This window comes from Podarcis bocagei, assembly GCF_964188305.1.
Source record: "Podarcis bocagei genome assembly, chromosome: 10".
NCBI classification, from domain to species: Eukaryota; Metazoa; Chordata; class Lepidosauria; order Squamata; family Lacertidae; genus Podarcis; species Podarcis bocagei.
Window position 1 is genome coordinate 78298631 of NC_138135.1, and position 16087 is coordinate 78314717.

Consider the following 16087-nt stretch of genomic DNA (forward strand, 5'->3'; position numbering starts at 1 on the left):
CTGAATGGTTCTTAAAATGTATAATTCTATTTGTAATTAAGGTTTGCATCAATTGTCAGAGGTCACAGCTGAAGTTTTGAGCTGTAAACAAAACCTCTGTCTGCTTATCATAGTAGCTTGTAGGAAGCTTAACTTTCATTTGTTCCACATTTCATTATTTAAAAACAACATGAAACATATGTTGCCTTTTCAAAATACCAGCAAAGAAATATGAACATAAATATTTATTTTTATTCAAGTTATTACTGGCTGCTTGTGCCGATCAGCATGTGCCAATTTCTTGTACTTTTGTACCACACTAGTTTATTCCACAAGCATGCTAGTTTGTTGTTCCTGTTCGGAAAGTTTCTGAAACAGAGAACTTGTAGAGCAAAGTGGGGTTAAAAAAGGCAAAACAGGATTTAACTAAAGATGCCACCAAAAACCACATGAACCAGATTATGTGCTGGATTTGAGGGTTCTGCTTTGGGCAGATGGTTCCCAGACTAGAAGTAGTTAGCCAGCCATTTCATAGAATCATAGAGTTGGAAGAGACCACAAGGGCCATCGAGTCCAACCCCCTGCCAAGCAGGAAACACCATCAGAGCACTCCTGACATATGGTTGTCAAGCCTCTGCTTAAAGACCTCCAAAGCAGGAGACTCCACCACACTCCTTGGCAGCAAATTCCACTGTCGAACAGCTCTTACTGTCAGGAAGTTCTTCCTAATGTTTAGGTGGAATCTTCTTTCTTGTAGTTTGGATCCATTGCTCCGTGTCCGCTTCTCTGGAGCAGCAGAAAACAACCTTTCTCCCTCCTCTATGTGACATCCTTTTATATATTTGAACATGGCTATCATATCACCCCTTAACCTCCTCTTCTCCAGGCTAAACATGCCCAGCTCCCTTAGCCGTTCCTCATAAGGCATCGTTTCCAGGCCTTTGGCCATTTTGGTTGCCCTCCTCTGGACACGTTCCAGTTTGTCAGTGTCCTTCTTGAATTGTGGTGCCCAGAACTGGACACAGTACTCCAGGTGAGGTCTGACCAGAGCAGAATACAGTGGCACTATTACTTCCCTTGATCTAGATGCTATACTCCTATTGATGCAGCCCAGAATTGCATTGGCTTTTTTAGCTGCCGCGTCACACTGTTGGCTCATGTCAAGTCTGTGGTCAACCAAGACTCCTAGATCCTTTTCACATGTACTGCTCTCAAGCCAGGTGTCACCCATCTTGTATTTGTGCCTCTCAATTTTTTTGCCCAAGTGCAATACTTTACATTTCTCCCTGTTAAAATTCATCTTGTTTGTTTTTGCCCAGTTCTCTAATCTGTCAAGGTCGTTTTGAAGTGTGATCCTGTCCTCTGGGGTGTTAGCCACCCCTCCCAGTTTGGTGTCATCTGCAAATTTGATCAGGATGCCCTTGAGTCCATCATCCAAGTCATTGATAAAGATGTTGAATAAGACCGGGCCCAAGACAGAACCCTGTGGCACCCCACTAGTCACTCTTCTCCAGGATGAAGAGGAACCATTGATGAGCACCCTTTGGGTTCGGTCAGTCAGCCAGTTACAAATCCACTGAGTGGTAGCATAGTCAAGACCGCATTTTACCAGCTTCTTTACAAGAATATCATGGGGCACCTTGTCAAATGCCTTGCTGAAATCAAGGTAGGCTACATACACTGCATTCCCTTCATCTACCAGGCTTGTAATTCTGTCAAAAAACGAGATCAGGTTAGTCTGACATGACTTATTTTTCAGAAATCCATGCTGACTATTGGTGATCACAGCATTCCTTTCTAGGTGCTCACAGACTGTTTGCTTAATGATCTGCTCCAGAATCTTCCCTGGTATTGATGTCAGACTGACTGGGCGATAATTATTTGGGTCCTCTCTTTTCCCCCTTTTGAAAATAGGGACAACATTTGCCCTCCTCCAGTCTGCCGGGACTTTGCCTGTTCTCCAGGAATTCTCAAAGATGACTGCCAGTGGTTCTGAGATCACATCTGCCAGTTCTTTTAATACTCTTGGATGCAGTTCATCTGGCCCTGGAGACTTGAACACATCTAAACTAGCCAAGTATTCTTGTACTATCTCCTTAGTTATTCTGGGCTGTGTTTCCTTTGCTGAATCATTTGCTCCAAATTCTTCAGGTCGGCCATTGTTTTCTTTATCGGAGAAGACTGAGGCAAAGAAGGCATTGAGGAGTTCAGCCCTTTCTGTGTCCCCTGTTTGCATTTCACCATCTTCTCCTCTGAGTGACCCCACTGTTTCTTTGTTATTCCTTTTGCTACGAACATACCCATAAAAGCCGTTTTTGTTGCTTTTAACCTCTCTAGCAAGCCTGAGTTCATTCTGTGCTTTAGCTTTTCTGACTTTGTGTCTACATGTGCTGGCTATTTGTTTGAATTCCTCTTTGGTGGTTTCCCCCCGTTTCCATTTTTTGTACACATCCTTTTTTAATCTTAACTCAGTTAAAAGTTCTTTAGATAGCCACCCTGGCTTCTTTAGGCACCTTCCATATTTCTGTCTCACTGGTATTGCCTGACGTTGTGCTTTTACTATCTCCCTCTTAACAAACTCCCAGCCATCATGAACTCCCTTTCCTTTTAGTATTACTGTCCATGGGATCTCACCCAGCACTTCCCTAAGTTTTATGAAGTCGGCTTTCTTAAAGTCAAGAAATTGAGTCCTAGTATGCTTGGCTGCTCCTTTCCACTGTATAGTAAACTTCAGAAGAGCATGATCACTCGCGCCTAATGATCCTTCCACTTCTACCCCACTAACCAGGTCATCAACATTGGTTAGGACCAGATCTAAAATGGCTGTTCCTCTTGTTGCTTCTCCCACTTTCTGGACAATGAAGTTGTCTGCAAGGCCAGTGAGGAATCTGTTTGACCTTATGCTCTTGGCTGAGTTTGACATCCAACAAATATCCGGGTAATTGAAGTCCCCCATTACTACTATCTCCCTTCCTTTTGCATGCTTGGCCATCTGTTCCAGGAAGGCATCATCTATGTCCTCCGTTTGGCTTGGGGATCTATAGTAAACTCCCACAATGAGGTCCCTGTTATTTTTCTCTCCCTTAATTTTGACCCAAATGCTCTCACTTTGGCTTTGAGGTTCTAAATCTTGGATCTCTTCACAGGTATACACATCCCTGACATATAACGCCACTCCTCCTCCTTTCTTGTCTGGTCTGTTTCTCTGAAATAGATTGTATCCCCCCATTATTACATTCCAATTGTGGGACTTATCCCACCAGGTTTCAGTGATGCCTATTATGTCATATTTAGTTTGCTGTACCAAGAGCTCAAGCTCATCTTGTTTATTTCCCATGCTTTGCGCATTAGTGTACAGACATTGAAGTCCATTAATCATTCCCCCGTGTCTCTTATTTAAGGATTTTTTCCTCCCACCACTAGGTCTGCATGCTGTTTGCTCCATTTGGTCTATGACATTTGGATGATCATCTTCATCAATTGATAGACTCCTACCTTCAGGAGCACTGTCTCCCTCCCCCACATTAGTCAGTTTAAAGCCCTCCTGATGAGGTTTCTGAGATTTTTGGCAAAAACATTTCTCCCAACCGTTGTGAGGTGCAGCCCATAGCTTGCCAGAAGTCCATCTTCAAGAAACTGCAGTCCGTGATCTAAGAATCCAAACCGTTCCTGTTTACACCATTTGCGAAGCCAGCTGTTCACTTCCACTATTTTTCCCTCTCTCCCTGGGCCACGTCGTTCAACTGGGAGGACAGATGAGATGACAATTTGTGCATTTAGTTGCTTCAATTTCCTGCCGAGAGCCTCGTAGTCTCTTTTGATCTTCTGGAGGCTATTGCTTGCAGTGTCATTGGTTCCCACATGAACCAAGAGGAAGGGGTATTTGTCAGTGGGTTTTATGATTCCTTGCAGTCATTCAGTTACATCTTGGATCTTAGCCCCGGGGAGACAGCACACTTCCCGAGACATCTTGTCAGGCCCACAGATCACTGCTTCTGTTCCCCTCAGTAGGGAATCCCCTATCACCACTACACGCCTCCTCTTAGGTTTGGTCGGGGTTCTTCCGTGAGCTGTCCGTTCCAAGGTCGCCTGCACATTCCCTGAGGACTGACTTTGCTGCTCGTCTTCATATACCTGATCGACTGTAATGAGGGAGAGATCCTCAAATGGAGTCTGCTCTTCGTCTTCCATGCTAGGGGAGAGGACCTCAAAGCGATTGTGTATTTCTAAACAATCAGAGCGAACCCTGGGCCTCCTACTTCTTTGAGTCACGTTTCTCCATATATCTGGCTCCTGTGTTGGTGAACTAGCCTCCTTCTCAGGGGAGTCCCCTGTCTCATCCTTGGTGGAGACGGTGTGCTCTGTTGCTTCCAAGAAGAGCTCCAGCTCTCTAATTCTTTGGAGCGTAGCTACACGTTCCTCCAGTTGCTGGACTTTGTCTTTTAAGAGGGCAATCAACATGCAATTGCTGCAGGTAAAGCTGCCTGCAACCTTTGGCAAGATGGCAAACATTGCGCAGGAACCACAGGCGACTGCAGCTGTTCCCTCCCCCTCCATCCTGAGATCGTGTCGTTGGGGGTGGCTACAGCGGTCCTCCATCATAAAAAGCGTGAAGACAGGACAAATAACTCCCCCCACAAGAAAAAAAAAACCTAGGTCTCCCCCAACAAACGTTTGAGACTAGCTCCCCTAAATCTAAAAGATGGATCAAACTGCACGCGCCGCTAGGCGCGCGCCGCTGCCCTGATAAGCTCCTCCCACAGCTAATCCCCTGCCTCAACAGAAACCCTGTCCCCTCTGACCTTTGCACAGGGAGAAACAGCTAATCAGCCACAAAGAAACACACACACACACAAGAAAACCTTTTTTGCTCCTTCTTCAACTGCTGCCCTGATTTACATATGATAAATAATGCTTGCATGAGAGAAAAAATCAAATAGGAGAATGATCTTCGACACTTCCTCAAACATACACACAATTTCCAAAAGGCACCAAGTTGCAGAAAGAATCCTATGGCTCCTATAATCCCCTGGCCAGGGGTATATGGGATATCAAGGGAGGGGTGGTACCTCTGGTGGGGGACATAGAATCATAGAATCATAGAGTTGGAAGAGACCACAAGGGCCATCGAGTCCAACCCCCTGCCAAGCAGGAAACACCATCAGAGCATGTTGTGCTCCTTCTGGGGTAGTTGGTCCACCTTTGGTCTCAACCCTGGAAACTCACTTGGAAACTCACCTGTGGCTCCTAGAAACTGGCAGCATACAACAGCAGCCACACCCCAGGAATGGATTCAACTGGCCGATTAAACCAAGTGAATGTAGCCAATGGGAATCAAAGACTCAGTGAGTTAGAAACTGTGCCTGAAAACACGACTGAGCGGATTGAGTGGAAAAGACCAATAGTGGGTCCAACGGTCAAGAAGGTGATTTCTGCACATGCTGTAGAGAGAAGTGAGGGGCAGATGGGGCTCATCAACCTGGAAAGGTAGCCCATCTAGGAGAAGAAAAACTCTTACCTTAAACCTCTGCTGCCTTGTGGACATCGAGAGAAGAAAAGGAGCAAATCCTACACAAATCAGGAGTGGAGACCCCTTTTGAGTCCACGGCTCCCTTGACCAACTACATTCTTTCTGTGGCACCCCTGTGGGGCTCAGGAGCCCAGTTATGTCATCCCTTGTCTGCAGAGCTGGCAGCCTCTCACCCTTTTTCAAACACCCTCCCTTGTGGACTGTTCTCTCAGCCTCTTTTCCTCTCTCCTTTCCTTGGGAGTCCTCTGGGCAGTTGCTGTGGCCATCCGTGGTCTCTGAGTTGCCCACCCCCACCCCAAAGAGAGGCACCATTCACCTGGGGAGCTTGTAGCCAGGGTCGCTGCTGTAACCAACAGAGGGCATCAAAGAAGGGAGGGAAGGAAAAGAAAGACAGAAGCCAGTGTTGCCCACGGCCCCCCTGACTATCATTCAAAGCACCCTAGAGCAGTGTTTCCCAACCACTGTTCCGCGGCACACTAGTGTGCCGCGAGATGTTGCCTGGTGTGCCGCGAGATGTTGCCTGGAGGGAGGCGGGCGAGTCGGGCGGCGAGAGGCGGGGCGGCGGCGGCGAGGAGAGGCCGCCCAGCGCAGGGCTCTCGCCGTCTGCCTGCCTGGCTGCCTGCGAGCTCGGCGGGCAGCGCCTCCGTCCGCAGCGCCCGCCTCGCGGCTCTCATTCCCTGCCCCTGCCAAAGCTCACCCAGCCAAGCCGCGCTCTCCTTCCTGCCTCGCTTTGCTGCCTCCTCCCCCCCCCACCCCCAAAGCTTGGAGGTTCCCCGGCAAGGGGGAGGGGAAAAAATTGAAGCTTACACTTTCGTGCGTCCCTCCCGGCGTGACGCTGCGCGCTGACGTCACGGGGCTGTAATGGTGGTGTGCCTCGAGATTTTTTTCATCAAACAAGTGTGCCTTTGCCCAAAAAAGGTTGGGAAACACTGCCCTAGAGCACCACGGCACACTGGTTAAAAACCACTGCCTTAAGGTAGTTGGATGGCACCTTCTATACTTCCTTCCAGCACCTCCTGCAGCCAACCTGGTGCTTTCCTTTGAATCGCACCAGCGAGGCCAAGAGGGGGCTCTTGCTGTCTAGGCAGCCCAGAACCTCCATACACCCTGCTCAGGCTTGCACCCCAGAGAGGTTATTTCGGTGCTGTCAACTAACACTACCAAACCCTTTGTCACGTAAATACAAAACTGATAACAACACAAACAACAGGCTGTATATAACTATATAAATTCTTTTTAAATGTGATTCAACATATCATATCAAAATATATGGTTCTATAGACCAACTTATCATATAAACGAAACATACTATGAGAAGTTAAAATCCAGCAGATTGATCAGGAAATACAATCTATTCAGTTCCTATATTAGCAATATCCACAGTGTGGAATTAACTAACACAGCAGTTTGACTTCACCCCCAGATGCACACTCCATTGTCTCTCAAGACAGACAGATGCGAACCAAATCCCTGGCTATTGGGCCATGCTTGCTGGGACTGATGGGAGCTATAGTTCAGCAACATCTGGAGAGCAAAAAAACCCTAATCCTAGTTTAAGAGATTGTCTGCCAGATGCCTCAGCCTTAACTAAGGTTAACATTTACTAAGCTTAATGTTAAATATGGGTTAGTATTATGAGTGACCCAACAGCACTTTTGGCCAAATGTCGTCTTTGTGCCCACTCCTGCCACCCAAGAACCAGGAGGGGAGGAGATGCTGGGTCTCAAACTCTCCATCACAGAGACAGCCTCCAAAGTCCGCCACAGCAAGTGGCAGAGCTCCTTCAAAATTTTGAACACTGGATTAAAATTAATGGCATAATCAGGCTATTGAAGTTGAGGTATGAGATTTGAGTTATGATTCCTGCTGTAATTCAAAATGGAGAGAAGATAGGAGTAGATCTTCTTTTATTATTAATGCTATTATTGTTGTTGCTTAAAGCTTTCAAGGGCTTACTTCATACCCCCTCTGGATTAAAGAAATAAAAGGATCACAGGTGAGGTTTATTAGTGGAAAATTGGAAGTGTGTGCAGGTAAAACTCCAGGCAGTGTGAGGTGGAGTGATGCTGTCTGATGCTGTCAAAACAATGGAAGGAAGGGGAAGATGTGACAAGCTGCTTTTTTTGAGGAGTTTTACCTATCACCTCCTCAGCTTGATGAAACTGAAAGAACTTGACGAATAAGACTGAGAGAATTTTAAATAATTAAACAATTAGGGACATTAATTAAAGCTTGGAGTGTCAGAAAATGTTGATGAGAACCTGATGGGAAATGGCCAGCAATAACTGGTGTACTCTTAGAGGCAAATTGAGAAATTTCAATGGAAAGTCATCAGCTTGGGTCTGCTTGGCTTAAGGGGAGGGCGACTAAAGATTGAACTGTTACAAATTTTCTAGGAAAGACAGTCTGCCTTCTCCTACAATTATGGGCTCACTGTTAAGGCGCCATGGGAAAATACCAAGGTCATCCTTGCAATTTCCTATTTCAGAATGGACAACAACAGAGGAGATACTTGGATTGGACATTTAAGAGGTCTGGACAGAATGCACTGTGCATATAAGAAGAAAAGGAAAAACACCTAGTAAAAGTGAACTACTGGGTTTTCATACATAGTTTATTTTAGAAATGATAATTACTGACTTGTTGTGGATTTGATAATTTGTGGAGTAACCTCACTTGTAGATATTGCAAATGTTAGAATATTGTACATGCAGGAATCGGCAAGCTGATGGTTAAGGATAAACAAGGTTGTTTTTTTAAAAAAACCCTACTGTAATATAAGGTTAATTGTAAGGAATGTGAACTAGAAACAACTAGGTAAATAAACAGCAACAAGAGGAAAATTTGGACACATCATGAATGGAGTATGGGAAACCAATTTTGGGAAAAATTGTATTAAATTTGTCTTAATTTGTGGCTGATTTGGTAATATTTGGAAAATCAATAAAAATGATTTGGTCAAAAAAAAGGAAATCAATCCAACTAATAAATCATATATGCACTTACTGAACAGCAACACCTCCTCCCCCAATCAAATTGTATGTATTTTATTTCCTAGTAAAAGTGGATATAATGAGCTGCAAGTAATTTCTAGGGGGCAGCTGGCTACTCTTATTTATTTATTATTACATTTATATAGCAACTTTCCTCCAAGGAGCTCAGGGTGGCATACACACCCCTCCCCCTTTCTGTTTGATAATCACAACAGTCCCGTGAGGTAGGTTAGGCCCAAGGTCACCCAGTGGGCTTCATGGCTGAACCCAGGTCCTAGTCTGATATGCCACAATTCTGACTCTAAGGAATTCATAATTCTGACTCTAAGGAAAGTCTGATAAGCCACAATTCTGATATGCCAATAATCTTGAGTCATTGCCTTCTCCTCCCGTGACTCATCAGCTGCTATGAATTTGAAAGTAGGATAGAAGGCAGTCCAGGCTGAGGGCATCCAGGCCAGCCGGATGAAACACCAGGTCCAGTCAGTTCAGCCTTAGAGTAATTGTTGCCCTTGCTTGCCAGGGAACCAGCAGCAATCAGGGTAAGATTCTTCTGCTCAAGTGTCCTGCAGCAATTTTATAGGGCAAGAAAGAGGCCACACCCGAAGCTCTCTCTAGCCACTCATGTTTTATTTCTGGTGAGGCTTCCCCACTGCAAGCAAAATACTGTATAGATTAGTGTGCAGATTCCACTAGTGACCGTCCTTTAATTCAACTTCCGCTCATTTCAAAGGAGATTGCACAAAGGTTTCCTGCACTAGCAATTTGCAGGATTTAACTTTCCTAGAAGTAACAGGTGGGCATGTTTAGCCTGGAGAAGAGGAGGTTAATGGGTGATATGATAGCCATGTTCAAATATATAAAAGGATGTCACATAGAGGAGGGAGAAAGGTTGTTTTCTGCTGCTCCAGAGAAGCGGACACGGAGCAATGGAGCCAAACTACAAGAAAGAAGATTCCACCTAAACATTAGGAAGAACTTCCTGACAGTAAGAGCTGTTTGACAGTGGAATTTGCTGCCAAGGAGTGTGGTGGAGTCTCCTGCTTTGGAGGTCTTTAAGCAGAGGCTTGACAACCATATGTCAGGAGTGCTCTGATGGTGTTTCCTGCTTGGCAGGGGGTTGGATGGCCCTTGTGGTCTCTTCCAACTCTATGATTCTATGATTCTAGGTATTCCATCCAAAGTCACTTAAAACAGAAACAGTGAAAGCAAGGAGTATAATGACCTACCGACTTCAGCTAAAGTTTTGATACAGGACTCTACTGAAGATTTCTGCACTGGGTTTGGCCAGGTACAGTTGTAAATTCTAAACGCAGACTGCAGTAACTGGATAAAAACAGGCTGGTGTGTCTGAAAGAACACAAAAAATATGTTATCAGCTCAAACATGTTTAGATATTATGATCCAAGATATTTATACAATAAATAAAAATTGCTATGTGTTCTAGCCTAATACAAACACATGTGCACTGCTACTGATTTCACATACTCCATGTATTATTGCACCAAGCACTCTTCTAGAGTGGTGCATGAGAGGGAAAGTGAGACAGAGCCAGTGGTTCTACCACCTGCCTCAAGGTGGCTCTGCTGGCCTAAGGGAAATCTGAATGAGGGATTTGGGTAGCAAGAGTATAACCTCTATGGGGTCTGGCATATGTGAAGACACTCACTCCAGTCTAGCCATGTCAATCGCTCTAGCACTCGGGGCCAGGATGCTTTTGACCTAAGGGCCAGGAAAGCTGAAAAAAGGAAATGATAATATATCCAGGTTTGGCTTCTGGCTGATGTTGTAGATCAGTATTAGATCACATCCTTTGCCTGCAGGTGGTCCCAGGTTCACCCCTCACATCTCAAGATCAGGAGGCAGGTAATGTTACACATCTTCAAGATCCTAGAGAGCTGCAGCCAGTCAGAGTGGAAAATGCTGGGCTAGATGACCCATCATAGGACATTTTCCTAGGTTTTAGTCTGCTTCACTTCCTTGCTTTAATAGCAAAAATAAAGAGGGGTCACCTGTTGAAATGTCTGAAATTGCTTCCATCTTGTCCAGGGAGAAGACTGTACCTCAGCAGTGAGTATTGCTGTATGATTTAGCAGCTGAATTTAGGCAAGCCTTCGTCTTAATCTATGCAGTGTCAACTAATATAATCTAGGCCAGATTTCCTCAGATGTTGGACTATAACCCCCATCACTCCTAGGCAGCCTGCTCAATGATGGAAGTTGTAGTTGAAGAACATCAGGCAGCAGAGGGTGGAAGGCTGCCCTAGGCAAAGAGATCTGTGGATTCTGGCTTTCAAACCCTCCATCAAATATATACTTTTGGGGGCTGAAAGGCAGGGTGGAAATGTTTTTATGGGAAAAAAAATTATATAAGCTGAATTTTTCATAGAGTACAGAGCTAGGGAATATGTCTCTCTCTCTCTGTGTGTGTGTGTGTGTGTGTGTGTGTGTGTGTGAGAGAGAGAGAGAGAGAGAGAGAGAGAGAGAGAGAGAGAATTCAGCAGTGTTTATTTTTGGTTATTAGTTTGTTAATGTTGTTTTGTAGGTTATGTGTGCTGTGAATATGACTTTTTTATTGTGGTTGTGGTGTTTACCTTTTTTAAAGTTGTTTTGTTAACCGTATTTTGTAGAAAGTGGCTGTTTTACCAATGATTGCTAAATATTCTATAAGATTTATGCTGTAATTGTGAAGTTCTGTTATATTACTGTTATTTATTATTTGTGAGCCACTTTGTGATTCGTGTGACTGAAAAGCGGCACAGAAAGATAATAAATGAAAATGAAATAAAATGAAATGAAATTGTTTTATAGATTTCTTCCTGTTTACATAGGGGTGGGGACAAGCAAATAGTGTCACCAATGAAATAAATGTTCCTGTGAATGCACGGATTGCTAACTTCCTGTCACATGTGAGACCATGGAATAGTAGTCTGAAATAAACATGTATCACATATTTCAAATTTGCAGATGACACCAAACTGGGAGGGGTAGCTAATACCACAGAAGACAGAATCAGAATTCAAAATGACCTTAACAGATTGGAGAACTGGGCACAAGCTAACAAAATGAATTTCAATAGTGACAAACATACGGTTCTGCACTTAGGGAGGAAGAAGCAAATGCACAAATATAGGATGGGGGACACATGGCTTACTAGCAGTACATTTGAAAAGGATCTAGGGGTCTTGGTGAACAACAAGCTTAACGTGAGTCAACAGTGTGATGCAGCAGCAAAAGAAACAATGCTATTCTAGGCTGCATCAACAGAAGCATAGTGTTCAGATCAAGGGAAGTCATAGCACCAGTCTATTCTGCCTTGGTCAGACCAAACTTGGAATTGTGGGATGTAAACACAGGAGCAGTCAATGACAACATTCCTAGAGTGTACATGGGAGGGATGTCTGTCCAGCAAGCAGGTAAACTTCCTGGGGACGGACTTCCTCCGCATGTGACCAGAGGTGGGTGTGGCCTCACCTGTGCAGGTAATGACAAAAGCACAGGGCAGGCAGCCATCTCTCTCTCTGCCATCACCTTTCGAAGAAACAGGATGCCCTCTTGGCTCTCAGCCAAGAGAGGAGAGGGCTATCTTCCTATAAGATAGATTCTAAGTGTATTTTACCCTTTTAAGCCTGTCTGCCGTCTGGGATCATATTGTGAACAGATCGTGAGTAAACTCTTTTATACTTTTATAAAGACTGTGTTGTGTCTCGTATTTTAAGAGGGAACAAAGGGGAAATTACCAGAGTAATTATTATAGAGGTTCTAGCGAACCTGTGCACACGTTACCGTTGCGTACTTAAAGGGGAATGTATATAAACTCTGCTGATATTTTGGGAACTTGTTAGCACAAGTTGGACAAGGATATAATTAGTCAATATATCCTCTCCTGCACCCCAGAACATTCCCACAAAGGGTTAGTGGCCCCAGTATTGCATATTTCTGCGTATTTTTTAAGGATTGCATTGGATTGTGATTTTGAGTTGAGTAGTATTTTTCTGAGTTAACTTCCTGGTAAGCACATGGTCCTTTGTTCCATTGTGCAGTGGGGATTAAGCAACCCCCCCTTCCCTCAGAGTTCACAGTGACCCAAGGCAGTGAAGAATTGTTTTGTATTTTGAGATTTTTGAGATTTTGATTTTAAAATTTTGAGAAATTTTGAAATTTTGAAGAATTTTCAAATTTTGGATTTTAAGATGGCTAGAGCAGCTTTTGATAGTGATGCAAAGCTAGGAATGCCTGTGCTGAATGAGTACAATTTCATGCACTGGAAGCAGCGCTTGATAGCATGTTTAGATTATAAGCATATTTTGGAAGCTTTAAAGCCTCAGCCCACGGGATCGACTGAGGGAGATTTAGCCAAGATAAGTGCTTGGAAACGCATGAACAGCGAAGCTAGACACATAATTTTGAGTGGACTTCGTGATGAGCAGCTATCATTAATAAATAGTACAGATGATGCATCTCAAATCTTAAGAGATATTGAGCGCGTGTATGGAGAATCTAGCATAAACTGCTTCAGAAACTTGGTGTGTAAATTAACCAGATTGAGGATGAATTCAAAAGAGGAATTCACAGAGCACATCAACAAGTTTACTGAGATTATTCAAAGAATTGATCTGACTCCCAAAGCTTTTGATGAGGATACAAAGATAGCATTTTTGTTATCATCACTTGGACCACGTTTTAGCGCATTTGTAAGTTTGATGGCTCATAGACAAGGTCTGACTTTTAAAGACTTGATTGGTTATTTAAAAGAAGAATGCAGAGATAGAGCTGAATCTCCAGTGAGAAATGCTAGAAGCAAGGACAGCAGTTATGCATCTAGGCAATGTACAAAGTCCAAAGAGATGCCTAAGAAAGTGATTTGCTTCAATTGTAACAAAGAAGGACACATTGCAAAGAACTGCAGAGCTCCTAAAGCAAAGAAACCCCACCCCTTTCAGCCAAAAGGGGAAAAGAAGGGGAAATGTGAATGCACATGGTTACTGCAAGAAAGGAACTTAGCTGTCCAGAATCGTGAAAGTAAACGTAATAAATGGATTTTAGATTCAGGTGCCAGTTCGCATTTTTCATATAAAAGGGACTATTTTAATGAGATTAATGAAATAAATGATGAAGAAGGATCTGAAATTGAGATTGCAGATGGCAACATTGTTAAAGCAAAAGGTGCAGGTTCCATGAGTCTGAAATGCAATATAAACAATGAATGCATTGAGAACACAATCTCTAGAGTTTTGTACGTTCCAGAGCTGAGCTGCAATTTAATCAGCGTGTCCACTTTGGACAAGAAAGGTTTCCAGGTCACATTTGGAAATGGAGAATGTAAAGTGACTAGAAATGACAAAGTGTTTGCTCAAGCAAAGCTAATAAATGGTGTATATGAGCTTGATCTTTCAGAGAACCAGTCTGCAAAAGTGGCACATTCCAGCCAGAAGGATGAAGCAGATCTGGACTTGTGGCACAGAAGGCTTGGACACAGAGACACCAACGTCATTCTGGATCTACAGAAAAGAAATCTTGTAAGAGGTTTGCAGGTAAAGCAGAGCAACAAAGCTCCAGCAAAGTGCATAAGCTGTATTACTGAGAAGGCTATAAAACCTTCATTTCCATGTTGTGCAGAGCAAAGAAGCAACAAAGTGCTTGACATAGTGCACACTGATATATGTGGACCCATGAATGTTCCCTCACTGGGAAAGAATAGATATATTTTAATATTTCTGGATGACTTTTCAAGATTTTGTGTTGTATATTTCCTCAAAGAGAAGAGTGAGACAGTGGACAAGCTCCAGGAATACATTGCCATGGTCAAGAATAAATTCCAGAGAGCTCCAGCTGTGTTAATGAGCGACAATGGAGGTGAGTACTGCTCAAATGAAATGCAGGCTCTCCTGGCCAAAGAAGGAATTACACATGTAACCACAATTCCTTACACACCACAGCAGAATGCCATAGCTGAGAGAAAGTTTAGGTCCATTATGGACATGACAAGGTGCATGCTAAAGGATGCATGTTTGCCACAAAAGCTGTGGGCCGAAGGAGTGTACACATCGGTCTATTTGCAGAATAGACTGCCAACTAAAGGTGCAGAGCGCACACCATTTGAACTTTGGCATGGGAAAGCTCCCAATCTGTCGCACATACGTGTGTTTGGAAGTCCGTGTTACTTCCACGTGCCCAAGGAACACAGACACAAGCTTGACTCCAGGGCAAAGGCAGGTATCCTTGTGGGATACGCCTCTGGAGGCAAAGGATACAGAATTATGGACTTACAAACTGGTAAGACGAATGCATACCATGCGGTTTATTTTGATGAATATGGAAAAGTAGACACTAAGAACACTGTTGTGGACTCTTCCAATGAGTCAGAAAGGACTCAAGAGTTTGTATATTTCCCTTTTGAGACCCCACAAAGTAATTATCTGCCTTCGAGTGTTACTGTGCTCCCTACAGGCGACGCACCAGAAGACGCAGAGGACCAGAACCCTGGCGGCACCAGAGATGAAGATGAGGACTCAGATGGGGACATGCCTGCGTTGGAGGAGGATGAGGAAGCTGATGCGGTCGCAGAACCAGAGGTCAGGATCTCATCCAGAACCAACAAAGGTGTCCCACCATTACGGTTGTCCTACCTTGCAGGGTCGGCGTTTCCACAGGAACCTTCCACTTGGGAAGAGATACAGGAGATGCCAGCTGCAGAAGCCAGTCTCTGGAGGAAGGCCGCGCAGGAGGAGATGGATGCACTGCATCAAAACAAGACCTGGACACTCACTGAGCTGCCTCCCGGTAAGAAGGCCATTGGCAGTAAATGGGTTTTCAAGGTTAAGAAGGGGTCAGAAGGAGAAGTGCAGCGCTACAAAGCTAGACTTGTGGCACAGGGATTTTCACAGCGTTTTGGTGAAGACTATGATGAAGTTTTTGCACCAACTGTGAGGTACAGCAGCGTAAGAATGCTTTTAAGCATTGCAGCCTCCAAGAAAATGAGGGTGAAACACATAGACATTGCTACCGCTTTTCTACATGGGCAGATTTCAGAAGAAATTTATATGAAACAGCCTAAAGGTTTTGTAAAACCACATGAGGCACATCTAGTGTGCAAACTGCAGAAAGGACTTTATGGACTTAAACAGGCTGCCAGAGCCTGGAACCAGAAGTTGCATAAAATGCTGACGCAACTTGGGTACAAGCAAGGCGACGCTGACAAGTGCTTGTACAGTAAGTCAAATAATGGACAATTCTCATATATCCTAGCATTTGTTGATGACCTGATTATTGCCACAGCAAGTGAGAAAGACTATACACAGATAGTAAAACACCTTGGCAAAGAGGTGGAGGTCAAGGAGCTAGGAGATGTCCAGTACTACCTCGGGATCCAGGTGGAAAGAGAAGAGGACGGCTCATTTCTTCTCAGCCAAAGACAGAAGATCCACGAGCTAGTTGAGCACATGCAGATGCAAGACGCACATCCAGTTGCTACACCGATGGCTACTGACTTCCTGAAGAATCAGCAGGATTCGAAGCAGTTGCCAGACAACAATGACTACAGGTCGGCGATTGGTAAACTTTTGTATTTAGTTACCACATGTAGA

The 16087-nt window shown here is 44.1% G+C and overlaps 1 protein-coding gene across 7 annotated transcripts in view; it reads right to left on the reverse strand.

Moving 5' to 3' along the window:
• Window positions 1-16087, reverse strand: part of ITPR2 (inositol 1,4,5-trisphosphate receptor type 2) — a 390831-nt gene that overhangs the window by 180078 nt on the left and 194666 nt on the right. For all 7 annotated transcript variants that reach the window (XM_081210608.1, XM_081210607.1, XM_081210606.1 and 4 more), the window contains one exon: window positions 9732-9852. In XM_081210608.1, the coding sequence (XP_081066734.1) occupies window positions 9732-9852 (121 nt within the window). The remainder of the gene's footprint in view (window positions 1-9731; window positions 9853-16087) is intronic.